We start from the raw sequence: 13,895 nt of genomic DNA, 5'->3' as shown, positions 1-13,895 counted from the left end.
CAAACCAAGCAATTATCCACAACAAAACATACCAAGGTATGGAAAAGCTTGTCTGGAATTTAAAATCATTTATGGTACTTTCCAAACTTTGTTTTTTCTACGGGGTTGTCAATGGAGTATACCACAGTGATGGCGACATTTTTCTGGAGGCATTATGGGTAGTCCCCATCGTTTTTCAGTTGATGAAGAGCAAATCACGGGACTCAATTGTGTAATCATTGGAGCAAGCGCAACGCAAGCTTCGCTCACTATTAGCAATAATAATTTTCATTCATATGTTGATTCAATATATCTCAGTGAACTCGAAATAAAAGACACCACAGAGTTGTCCACTTCAGAACTGCTTCATACTTAGATATTTTATCGAAATTAAATATTAACGGCAAACTAACAACTCAACTTTATGACAAAGGGGATGATTTCAACTTCTCCATCATCAACTTTCCATATTTATGTAGCAATATTTCATCACCTGCATATGGTGTTTACATCTCTCAACTGCTTCGATACACAAGAGCTTGTTCTGCATATGGTCAGTTTTTAATTGAAGCAGGCTACTGACAAACAAGTTGATGGTGCAGGGATTCCAACAGTCTTGTTTAAAATCAGCATTTTGCAAATTCTATGGTCATTATGATGATCTAGTTTGCCAATACAACCTATCATTGGGTCAAATGCTGTCTGACGTGTTTCATGCCGATTGTTAGGCTGTTCTTGGCACACTGATTTTGACTACGGATAACTCCTTTTACCTGATCAAGATATAGGCTCATGGTGGGTATGACCCGTCGACAGGGGATGCTTACTCCTCCTAGGCACCTGATCCCACCTCTGGTATATCCAGGGGTCCATGTTTGCCCAATTCTCTATTTTGTATTGCTTTTAGGAGTTATGAGATTGATCACTGTTCGTTATCTTCACATTTCACTGGAGTCTCATTGATTGTATTGTTACACGTGTTTGTAGGGCATGAGGCCAGAGTACTGAGTTTAACCATGTCTCCATGTGGCACAACAGTGGCCAGTGCAGCTGCTGATGAAACTATCAGATTATGGAAATGTTTTGTCAATGATAAAGAGAAGGTCAAGAAAACCACACAAAGCAAGTCTGTAAAGGAAACATTTTCCTTGCCGTCCAGCATACGTTAGATTCCTGAACTCTGTAAATTTGTGCTTGGTAAAAGGGATGAGCTCAGAACCATAGAGGCCACCGGTACTAAGTCTGAAACAGCTGTTTGCAATGTCTTTCAGATTCTTGTCATTACTTGTACAAAGGTGCCAATATGATAATTGAACTTTCTGAATGTATCTAATTTCTTACTGGTGGAGGAAATTAAATGACAATAACCCTCTTTCAGGGTGGTTAAAAATAAGAACAATCTTGAGGATTATAATTTATATCATTGTTTAGTGTCCAGTTTTTTTAAATGTAAAATGTTCTGAAGTTTTAAATGGTGTATGTGTTGTCAGACCTCTCCTTTTAACTATACATGTAATATCTTTTCCTTTCCATGAGATGGTTTTTCTTTTCTTATTAAGAAAATAATCGTTTTTTCTTGTAAGATTTCTTGTCTTGTATGATCTCTTGTATGCATGTTAGAATGGAGGAAAATGTGCACAGTGTGGATTATCGGGTTCCCTGGTCAGAACGATTATTTTTTGTGTGTGATCAGTAATAAATCAATCGCATCCATGTTTTTGTAAATTTTCATGAAATAAAAGAATTATACTATTCATTTAATTGTTGTTTTATACATAAGTCACACTTGTTATTCATTGTAGCAAGTTCAGCAATAACACTTAAGTGCTTCTCAAAAACTGTGTGATAAAAATTGTTTTACATAGTGTAGCAGTCAGACGAGTTCGATCACCGATGGCCAGATAGCTCATTTGGTAGAGCACCTGACTTAAGATTCAGGGGGCCTGGGTTCGAATTTCGGTTTTGTCCGTTGCATTTTCTCCCTGTTGCATTTGATGCCATAGACCAGCCCCTAGAAATGAAAATGCCTGCCAGTGGATAAAGATCCTGGTTTGATGTCTTCACAGTTAAGAGGAATGTAGTGGTCGGACGAGTTCAATCGCCAGTGGCCAGGCCTGGATTTCTCCAAAAAAATATCAAGCTTAAGTTTGAGTTTACTTTTATTTGAATAGTCAAAATTTGAGCAAAATCTCAGACATAAGAAAGTTAGCTCCTGAGCTTTTGAGCACAACTGCGTAAGAAGCTACAACTAAGTATTTTCTGGTTCAATACTGATCCCATTGGTGCAAACATATTACACATCTAATTCAAATTTGGAAAAGGTTTGGCAGGGACTATATTTTGTGGTGGAAGGATAAAGCAAAAAGTTCTAAATCTGCATATTACAGCTCCTGTTTCATCCAATATATCTTCTATTTTTATAGTCCTATACATGTGTTTCAGTTTTATAATTTATGATACAAGTAATTGAAACTAGTTCAAATGTGATTTATTAAATTTGATTGATTTTTTCAAACAGAACACCAATTTTCTTAAAAAGTTTGAATTAATTTACTCGAAATTTTGTATAAAAATTCAGTATTTTCTCTAACCCCCTCTTTTTTAAAGGGGCATGGACATGATTTGAGCTGAACATTTTCAAATTTTATTTTTCCATTTTTAGTATTTAGAATGCTAACCAAGATATTTCTAATGGTCAACAATAATTTGAATGTCAGTTGTTGAGGTACATGGAAGATGCAGAGCTTACAATTTTTTGTTATGTAAACAGGGCTCGTGCCATGTTTATGTAGGTTAAATATACAAGTAAAGTATTCGATTAAAGCACATTTCTATGGCTGACTTGCTTTTACTATCTATTAGAATAATAAGATATCTCTTTAAAATGAAAGATATCTCTTAAATTAAGAAATATCTCTCTAAAAATATATATCTCTTTCACTTAGAGAGATGAGGCATCACTTAGATATCTATTACATAGAGATATCTTTCACTTAAAGAGGTATCTTTCACTTAAAGAGATATCTCTTATACTTTAAGAAATATCTCTTTCAATATAGATATATCTCTCACTTTGGGATATATCTCTTTCACTTAAAGAGATATCTCATTTACTCTGAGAGATATCTCTTTTACTTTGAGAGATATCTCTGAGATATATCTCCTTCACTTAAAAGAGATATCTCTAAGAATTCCTAGAGAGATATCTCTCAAAGTATAAGAGATATCTCTTTTATCGTTGAAAAAGATATATCTCTCAAAGAAAATGAGATATCTCTTTCCAGTATTTTTTATTAGTTTGAATACTTAAGGAATTCTCCCTAAACCTAAAGCCTGCCAAAGCAAATTTTACCACGATGGCTGCAATCCCGGGAGATTTTGTGTTTACCGCATGTGAAGTGTATACAGGTAACAAAAAACAAAGACAATAAATTTATAAAATATGTGAGCTAGACTGGATTTACATTTACAGTTATACCAAATTATGTTTCACCAACCACCTCTTTAATTAACCTTTTCCGCCATTTTTACACTAGTAGTATTTTGATTGGTTAAAAAATATGGTTACATCATATTGATGGCGATGTAACAGGGAGAAGTCATAATGATCAGGGGGGGGGGGGGGTAAAAGAGATAACTCTTTAAGCTAAAGAGATATCTCTCTAACTTACAGAGATATCTATCTCTCTTTACATTGATAGAGAAATGTCTCTTTACGCTAGAGAGATATCTCTTTAGCTTTGAGAGATATCTCTCAAAGAGATATCTCCCTAGCATAAAGAGATATATCTTTTAGTTAAAGAGATATATCTTTTTTTAAAAAGATATCTCTTTTGGTTAAAGAGATATCTTCCTAGCATAAAAAGATGTCTCTAATTTACAGAGATATCTCTACAACCAATAGAGATATCTCTCTAGTGTAAAGAGATATCTCTCTTATTTAAAGAGATATCTTATTTTACGAATAAATAGTAAAAGGGCTTGCCATACATTTCTTCAATTTACAAGCTAATTCTGAATACAATTAAATAGTTTCTAGTGTTTGGCATATCTCATTTTGTTTTTAATATGTTATTTTCTAGTAAGAAATCGATATGTAAACAAAAGCTTGGCACGAACCTTGTTTACTAAAAGAATTGTGAGTGTTGTAACTCAACAACTGATATCCAAATTTTGGTTGATTAGTTAATCATTGTAAACAATAAAATTTCATAATTTTCAACTCAAATCGTGTCCATGCCCCTTTAAGTTCCATTTTAAATTTTAAGACAAGACCTTGAAAATTATGTGAAATTTTAGAAATTGACATTACTCCTAATATGTCCTTTTCATAAACTCAAATTTGATATGAATTTTTTTGGATATCAAGTGCCAAAAGGTCATTATTTCCATTACTTGTATTTTAAAATCAGTATTGTTAGAAGACATGGTTATGTCCTATTTTATGTAATGATTGATATGTGTTGCTTATGTTATGTTGACACCAAAGGACAAATCAAGTTTAATTGATAAATAATCAACAATCAATAAATCTGTAGTCAATTTTAAGTGCAAAAAGGTCATGTTTAGAACACTGTAGCTCAATAACATGCATTGCGACCCCAGTTTTTCCTTTTAATTTCTTAATTCAAGGTAGAAATCAAAAATACATTTCCCCAAAAAATGACATTACTCCAAATCTTAGGTGCAAACCTCTCAAAGTCCAAGTTTCGACTTAAGTCTCGAGAAATCCAGGCTAGATAGTTCAGTTGGTAGAGCACCTGTCCAGAGATTCAGGGGACTCGCGTTCGAATCCCAGTCTTGTCCGTTGCTTTTTCTCCCCTCTTGCTCCAATAGAAAGAATACATACATTTACTAGTATGCAAACTATAATCGAATGACACCAACCCTGATGGTGTGCTCAAATTCCTGTAGAATAATACACTACGTCGGTCGGGAAAATAAGTCACATTTGTAGACATAAAAATGTTTATTGATTGCATGTTAATTGTTCATAAGTAGAGAAAATATTTATCTATCAAATTTGATTAATTATTCTCTGCTCGTGCCGATAGAAATAATGTAATCGCTACTTAGAATTAAGCTGTTGACGTTGTGCCTGAGATTTTATTTTCCACTTGGTATTTAATTGGTTTTTATTGAATGTACATGGGATTTAAAAAGACTAGAGGAATACCTGCAGATTTAAATACCAGTAACCCATTTATAAATTTACAACTACACCTTAAAGTTTGACCGACTTGGAAGTCAGTGCTGCAAATCCATGCACGAATAAGTGGAAAGAAAACTGAAGTGGAAAAAAACCTTTTTAATTTGATATGACTTAAAAGCGTGATTTCATTGTGTTATTTTTGGAATTTTATTATTACATTTGTAAGTATCAAATTTTATTTACTTTTTGTCTGTAAAGAGGAGGCATTTAAATATTAATCAGATCGTTCTGCATACCTTAAGTCGTTCATTATCTGACAGTTTTACTCATTATGGGTAGTTAAAGAATGACTTTATATGTAAATTATTAGCAGTAGAGGGATAAGTTCCGAATTTATGTGTAAACTTATTCTATCAAATAATTAAAGGCGATTGCTATCTCAAAACCCCGCGTAAATTTGTTCAGACATGTTACTTGAATATCTGCAGTAATTTGTTCGGTGTTTTAGTAAAAAGTGACAGTCAGCTAGCGGACGCATGAAAAATGAATGTTTTAAAAAGTGTTTTATAGTACCACATAGACGATGGTTCTATCTGCAATCCAATAATCGATCAAAAGACTGAATGATGCCCTCCCTTATCGCTGTGTAAAACATTGTGCTTTATTTTCTAGTGATGCACTCTATGCAGATCTTTGACAATTTATACATATCATTACCCTCTTTTGCACGTCTGCAGTGACATTGGGGAAGCTTTATCAGAACAATCACGCACCTGCAGGACCCTGGGTCTGAAGTTGGTTATCGTGTATATACAAATCTAAATTGATAAATGGCAGTATTTTTTATTCCTCAGAACCACAGCGAATTCTGGACTCAGAAATAAGAAATCGTGAATTCTGGAAATACAGCATCATCCTCTTACTGTTAGGGTGTACGATAAAATCAGGTGTGCGTGTCGCAGGTCGAAACACGTATTAGGAACAGGGAAGAAAAAGAATGAAATAAATAAACTAATACTGTAGCATTGGTCACGTCTTTTATTTAAAGTTGTTTGACATCAATAAAAGCCGCATTGAATTTTAGCCCAAACTATTGATGAATAACGGGTCAACAATGGTTAAATGCGTACGGAAGAGACCCCGATTCTTAACAGCGTCATCTAGCGGAATAGACGCGTACATTCCACAAAATTAACTAAAATTCTTTGAATACAAATGTACAAATACATACAGATGTAGACAAGTACATCACGTGACGTAGCTTAGAGACCTCCTTTCATGGCATATTTAGCCGTTATTTACTTAACTTTTATTCTGTTAATCACATCTAAAAGTTAAGCATCGATAAACTTTATCAATTGATTTCAGTATCATGCATAACTCTAGTTGTGATATGTTTTAACTACCTCAATAGATCTTATCATTTTTGGCGAAACATAGATTCGGGCTTTAAACTACCTCGATAAAATACCATTGATCAATACCGGTACATATACTATTAGATATGCAAGGGAAAAAATTGGCTTTAATTCAAGCCAAGATTAAAATAAATTTCACATTCTGCTGAACACATTCTTTTTCTGCAGGTATTATGGAAAGCACAGCCTTTACAAACTGTGTCCAATGTCACAATGAGTTCGACGAGAGCAGGCGGCATCCTCACGTGTTGTCGTGCCTGCATACCTGCTGTTCTTCATGTCTAGAAAGAATCGTTTCCGGAAAGAACATCTCCTGCTCGGAGTGTCACTCACAAACTGAAATTTCTAGCGAGCCTTGCAAGGAACTACCTCTTGACACCGCCTGTCGAAATTATTTGGATTTTGTTCGCGTACAACGGAAGCCATCAGAAGTCCAATGCACCGACTGCCCCGACCAATCGGCAGCATCGTCGTTTTGTAAGGAGTGTTTTAATTTCATGTGCCCTGAATGCACGTTGGCTCACAAGAGAACGGCGATTACTCGCAAACATACAGTTGTGACTGTCAGTGAATTAAGAGAATCTGGACTCCATGAATTTCATCGAAGAGACACATGTAACAAACCCGGACATGAGGAGCAAGTCTTCACGTTCTACTGCGACAGAAGAGGTTGTGATATTCCAATATGCACGCTCTGTGCCGTCTGCGATCACAATCAGACCAATGGTCATCTTATCCGCAACTTGAGCGATGTTTATGAAGATTCCAAAACCGTTGTGCAGAGCGTTATTCGTGAGATCAACGCTCGCGGCACACCAATGTCGGAGGCTGTGGACCAACTAGAACGCGTCGTGGACGAGTTAGCATCAACTGAAAGCGACATTAGCCAGGAGATAGACACCATATTTGACAAATACCAGAAAATTCTCAATGAACGGAGATACCAGTTGCAGATGGAAGTTCAGAACCACTGCCAAGTGAAAAAGAGAGACCTACAGGAGAAAGTAAAGACACTGAAGTCATATACCACGGACGTTAAAACTGCCACAGATTTCACCAATCGAGTCCTGCTTTATACCACAGCAACGGAGTTTCTCAACTTAAAAAACGTCATACTGAGACGTATTCTAGAGCTGAAAAATGTAAACGTATCTATTCCTGCAAAGGATGATGTGGCACTGAGATTTTTGCGAGGTGTCAGTGATGATTCCTTCTTACAGTTGATTAATGGTATTGGCAATTTGTCCTCCAGAGAAAGCCCAGTTCCACAGAGCGCTCTACATAACGGGCATACAGACTCCTCCATAAAAACAGGCCGTTCTGAGTATGTTTCTCCAATAAACCAAGAAATTTCCCGCTCACCCAGTGGGGGATCCCCTAATGAAGCTTCCAGAAACGCCAATCTTGCCATGCCGACAACTCACCAGTCTCCAGTGCGCAACAATGATTTGACACCCGTTCGTCAGCTGAGTGTACAAACAGCGCCAACACTGACTAGAGAACCAGTACAGAGACAATTCAGTCTCCCAGCGCAAGATAAAAAACATCAAAGCACAGTCGCCATGATAAACGGTTTACCCAAAAACTCCGCAGAAGAAAAAAGTTCCTTTTTTAATAGAGCTAAAAGTAAGTGTCTAAAGACTAGACAGATTCTAATCTTTTAATTCATTACAAAGAAAAATTATGAATACGAGTTGCATTAAATCTTTTGCAAAGGAGTGTGGTCAAAATCCAATAGTTTGAAAAGTTGTATGCTATTAAATACATGTATGCTGTAGTTTTGAATATCATCGAAATTTTATGTTAAGAAGTGTTTGTAAACGTTTAAAACTTTCCTCTAAGGATGCTTGAAGCTTAATAGTTAATACAGTCATGTAATTAGAAAATATTAGCAATATTATTGATTAATTATCGTTAAAAAGTACTATTTTTCAACTAATATTCACATATACTATATATTACCATCAAGCTAAGAGACATGTATCAACATTCTGTCGAATTTGCATCATTTAGTACTCTAATTTCTATGGGCATTGGGATACTTTGATCTTTGATCTTAATTGCGGACGTTAACACTAACCATCTGTCATTGGTTTCGGTATCTGAGTGCCTTATACAATCATATCATCATCCCGTGTTTATGCAATAATAGTTATACATGAATTGAAGTATGGTTAAGACATTGAAGATGTTGTCCATTTGTTCTATAGACATTGTAACGATTCTACGAAGTCTAAGTCCAGTTTCAGGCCACATAGATTTATACTTCAGTTACCAAAATTCATGCATTTTGAAAGCTATTCATATTTACTTCATGTTTTATATCTTTTTTGTAAAATTACGGTAGTATTTGAATTTACCGTTGTATCTTTCAAAATATTATAGTTATTTCATTGACAGACACAGGTGACTGGAGTGATGCTTGTTTGGTTTCTTGTTAAAATGCTAGTTGTTTCTGCTTCTCTGGCTGAGCAAATGAATTAATCAAAGAAAACCACATAAAAAACTATCTTGATTCAAATTATAAAACAAAAACATGTTTTTGTATAAGATATAAAAAAGGAGAAAAAAGTGTTCTTTTTTTCCCACACAGTTACGCTGTACACACGTATTGTATTCTATTTCGTAAAATACCGATTTCATGAAATAATTACTGAAATATTCGTATGCTTTTCATCATTCAATCTCCGATCGACCTGCACTATATATACTGAATATTGCTTCTCACTTTCATAATGGTTTCAATCAAATTCCTAGCACCAGATGAACACGTGACAGCTGACGTCACTGAAAAGAAACCACGCCCTACCCCATTAAAATTGGATCCATCACCCCAACCTTTAGGTTTGGGTGACTTTTTGCGTAAGTAACATATTGCCCCTTTCTGCATTTTTCCTTTGTTGTAACATCCCATTATCAAAACAAAGATATTCAGACTTCAAACTGTATTTTTCTAAACTCGTCTTTCATGTCTATTTCATGTAGTCATTTAGAGAGTGCGGTTGTTTTTATACATTACTCTTTCTATCCTACTAATCTACAACATATAATACTAACACTTCTATCGACATTTTAAACAGGGAATCTAGAAATGAGGGGAGAGTTACCAATGAAGAAATCCGGTATGTCCTAGATATTAGACATCATGCAGTACATGTGCATCCTGTTATTCAAAACTAGATAAGAAGAAATATGTATTGGCTAACGGAAATTACACAATAATTTAGTTGACGTCTGTTATAGAAAAGACGGTACAAGCCACCCGAGAGTCTTTTCAACAGCTGAGTCCAGATCGCCCCTTTCAGCCGGTCACCTCCCCTATATCTCCCAAGACACCCACATCAATGGCTCCTGGTAAGTCAGTAACATATGAAGAAAAAGGAGACTAGCCATTTAGGAGATACATGTATCTATCTTCTCGTATATTTTATTTCTCAGCGTTAATGCTGATTTATCGGTCGCAAATTGAGTTTTACCGGCGACCACTGAATCGGCATTGCAAATGAGGAGATAATTATTTCCATTCTAGTGTAATATTTATGCATTTTGCTTGATGTTTACGTCGTATTTTGTTGAGTTATGATTCATGAAATACGGCACGAAATGTTTACGTTTGACGCTAAGGTTTTGCGTCTTTCAAATATTATGTCACAAAGGAGAATTCCCGTCCCGTTGCAATCGGAACTCCTCGAATGCCTTGCGCACTCATCTATGTCGAGTGTGCGAAATTCGAAGAGTTGCAATTGGTCTCTTTAATGAACATTAACCAATCAAAATGCAGATTACAATGCAGTTGCCTTAGGATTGCATTTAATGTTGCGTTGCTGGTTCAGCGACGTAAGCAATGATTATAGCAGGGAGTCTAAACGGAAAATCGTGTCGCTTTCAATGCATGAGAAATGAGCACGTTACATTTATTTTGTTTTGGTATTTATTTCAGAACTAAAGAATCTTCCTGGTGTCATATATGGCGACGTTGTTTGTAAGTATTTTCTCTCTTCCAGTTTTGCAACCACCACCCTCTAAATAAATAAATGATATATATAAATGAACACAAACATATTTCCTAACCGTTATCAAACAGGTTATGTGTTTCGGTATCTTGAATTTTATGTTTGTGTCAGTTTACGCTAAATTTCACATATTCTGTATTCTGCGGTTACATATTTTGTATTCTGGGGCTATATATTTTGTATTCTGCGGCTATATATTTTGGAGTGTTATCTACAAAAAAGAAAAGAAAAAGCGTGATATATATAAGTGCCTAATTATTAGTTAGCATTTCACCTCTACATACCATTTATAAAAGATTACCTTTTCTTTATTCACGTGTACTTTTCCATTAAATAGCAAGTTGTTTTTTTTAAACAATGGGTAAAGTAAACAATGTGTAATAACCTTAATTTTCCTGAAATGTGTATTTTCGACCATGTACTAGTATGTAGACCCACTACCAGATACAATCATTCAATTTGATGGAATAGCAACTACAAAACGGATATTTCGGACGTTTTTGTATTTCAGGTCCAGAATTCACATTCGACGTACTGACCATTCACAATGAACGCGAGGTCTCCCTGGACGGCAAAGTCTTAAGGAACAGAAAGACGGGCAAACCAAGCAGTTCTGTCACCGCCGAGAAACAGCTCCAAAACTACAAAGGAATCATTGGAAATTTTGCTTTCAAAGAGCTCGGCAAGTATTACTACGAAGTGGACGTGTCCTTCACAATCTACCAGCCTTTAGAACAAACTTGGCTGGTTTATGAGTTGGGTATTTGTCGGAAAGACATAATTGACACTCACCATACGGTGGAACGTCATGATCATGCGCGATCATGCTACGTCGCGAGATACCCGGAAGACGGTAAGTTGGCTCATGAATTCTGGCACAATCGTGACCTTCTGACCTACGTACCACTGTCAGATAACGCTGCAGGTATTACTGTGGAACTGACCTATGGTTTACTGATCGATACTAGACGAAGGAAGTGGACAGTTGCAGACGTTGTGAAACAAAAGAAACTGCACACCTTCACAGGAATCGACTTCACAGATGCGCTCTATCCGGTGTTTGGTACATATAACCCTGATCTTGTAAGCGTAGAGATGACTCTACGCACTGGGTCAGAAATTTCTGCTTTCCCTCCTTTTTTGAAAGGATTCTAAGTTACAGATAGTAAAAGCTCTTGAAATAGAGAATCCACAAGTTAGATGAATCATGTGCAGGACTCGAATTCTTAGGGAATGTTTTGTACATGAAGCTAGATATTCATGTAATGTCTATTTATATACACTTTATTGTATAGTGCTTTTTAGAACATTAAGAGTGTGGAAGTTACGTGCAAGAAATGATGTACATGTGTGTACATAAAGCAAATCCTTACAATCTGCAGTTAATAATTGTCAGGCCAACACTTAATTCTTGAACCGATCGTTCGACTCCATGGCATTTCCACCCCTCGGATGTTCTTGAGTGCTGGTATGAATTTGTTTTCAATATTGTGATGTTGAAGAGTTCTTTTTTTATAAAGATCTGTATTATCAGATAATCTTTTAATATGATTATGTGATATCATATACACACCAACTACAGAAGACTGAGATGAGAATTTTAGGAAGACAAAAGATTTAAACATTGATTATGAATTGTATATTTAAGGTGTAACATACAATAAATCAACAACTGAGTTTTCTAGCTTTTCATTTGTATTCTAACCTTAACGTACTTGTATTTATATATATATATATAATATGCTAGTAGCATTTTTATTAATCTATCATAATGGAAGTGAAGATATATACAGAAAAATCTTTTGGGTGACGTCAAACAATATAATCGCGGTATAGTGTTTTCACCCGTTGGTCTTTAGTAGTGTAACTTGATATTTTGAAGATATCGTTAGATATGTATGTTAACATAAAATCTAATGGGGATGTGAGCTTCGTTTACAATGTGGTGTATTTATAACTGTGTGGTAGCAATCTCATGGGACATGCTGTAAGACTTAATAAAAATGCAAAATGATTTCTAAATATTCTTATGCAATTTCTTAAAAAGATATCTCCTAAAGTCATAGAGATATCTTTTTATGCGCCCGTCATTAGACGGGACGTCCCGTATTATGTTATGGCGCTGTCCATGCGTCCGTCCGTCTGGGGTAATGTTTTCCGGACTTTTTTCAGTAACTGATGCATGTACAACTTTGAAATTTAATCACAACATCTCCCTCAAGAATTGTAAGAGTGGTTTTGCATTTCAGCTGGAGTGGTCCATCCTTGACCTACTTTAGGGCTATAAGTAGGTCAAACAGTTTTCCGGACTTTTTTTCGTTACAGATACAGATATTGCCCTGAAATTTACACATAAGCTTCCTTTCAAAGGAATACGACTTCAGTTTGCATTTCAGCTAGATTGATCCATCCTTGACCTACATGTACTTTTGAGCTAAAAATAGGTCAAACAATTTTCCGGGCTTTTCTTTTCATTACGGATACAGATATTGCCCTGATATTTAGTCATAGGCTTCCTCTCGGAGGAATACAAGTTCAGTTTGCATTTCAGCTGGATTGGTCCATCCTTGACCTACTTTTAAGCTAAAAATAGGTCAAACAGTTTTCCGGGCTTTTTTATCATTACGGATACAAATATTGCCCTGATAGTTAGTCATAGGCTTCCTCTCGGAGAAATACAAGTTCAGTTTGCATTTCAGCTAGATTGGTCCATCCTTGACCTACTTTTGAGCTAAAATTAGGTCAAACGGTTTTCCGGGCTTTTTTTCATTACGGATACAGATATTGCCCTGATATGTAGTAAAAGACTTCCTCTCGGAGGAAGACAAGTGCAGTTAGCATTTCAGCTGGATTGGCGCACTACGACCTACAGTACTCTAGAGGTAGAAGTAGGTCAAACAGTTTTCCAGACATTTTTTGGTATGGTCACAGATATTGCTCTGTAATTTAGTCACAACCTCCCTTTCAGAGAAATTCATAATCAGTTCACATTTCAAACATTTCAACTTAATTGGTGCTCCATGACCTACTTTAGGGCTAAATGTAGATCAATTGGTTTCCTGGACTTTTTATCATCATAAATAGATATTGCACCAACATTTTGTCACAACCTCACTCTCAGTGAAAATGTAATACATAATCAGTTCACATGTCAGATGAATTGGTGCACCACGACCCACTTTAAGGCTTTTCTATTCAGAATGTGTGTTGTATCAATTCAGAGTACACAATATGCTTCCAGGTTGAATTTCACTGTCCGACGGGCGTATATTGTACCGTTTGCGGTACTCTTGTTTATTTAATGAGCCATCTCTCAAAGCCATAGGTATACCT

The 13,895-nt window shown here is 35.8% G+C and overlaps 2 protein-coding genes across 4 annotated transcripts in view; both read left to right on the top strand.

The window, feature by feature from the left end:
• LOC125658386 (cell division cycle protein 20 homolog) overlaps positions 1–1,735 on the top strand; it is a 39,422-nt gene extending 37,687 nt beyond the window's left edge. For both annotated transcript variants that reach the window (XM_056149629.1, XM_056149630.1), the window contains one exon: positions 967–1,735. In XM_056149629.1, coding sequence (XP_056005604.1) covers positions 967–1,148 — 182 coding nt within the window. In that variant the 3' untranslated portion in view covers positions 1,149–1,735. The remainder of the gene's footprint in view (positions 1–966) is intronic.
• Positions 1,736–5,192: 3,457 nt separating this feature from the next.
• On the top strand, positions 5,193–12,239 carry LOC125658385 (E3 ubiquitin-protein ligase TRIM33-like). Of its 2 annotated transcripts, XM_048889619.2 has the most exons (7): positions 5,193–5,352; positions 6,718–8,175; positions 9,307–9,411; positions 9,630–9,671; positions 9,793–9,903; positions 10,490–10,531; positions 11,074–12,239. In XM_048889619.2, the coding sequence occupies exons 2-7, from the start codon at positions 6,723–6,725 to the stop codon at positions 11,715–11,717; spliced, it is 2,397 nt and encodes a 798-aa protein (XP_048745576.1). In that variant the 5' UTR covers positions 5,193–5,352; positions 6,718–6,722; the 3' UTR covers positions 11,718–12,239. The 2 variants fall into 2 exon arrangements, with proteins under 2 accessions (XP_048745576.1, XP_048745578.1); XM_048889621.2 differs by lacking the exons at positions 9,307–9,411; positions 9,630–9,671.
• The last annotated feature ends 1,656 nt before the right edge of the window (positions 12,240–13,895 follow it).

This window comes from Ostrea edulis, chromosome 9 (assembly GCF_947568905.1).
Source record: "Ostrea edulis chromosome 9, xbOstEdul1.1, whole genome shotgun sequence".
Classification (NCBI taxonomy): domain Eukaryota; kingdom Metazoa; phylum Mollusca; class Bivalvia; order Ostreida; family Ostreidae; genus Ostrea; species Ostrea edulis.
This window is presented reverse-complemented; position numbering and strand designations above follow the sequence as displayed.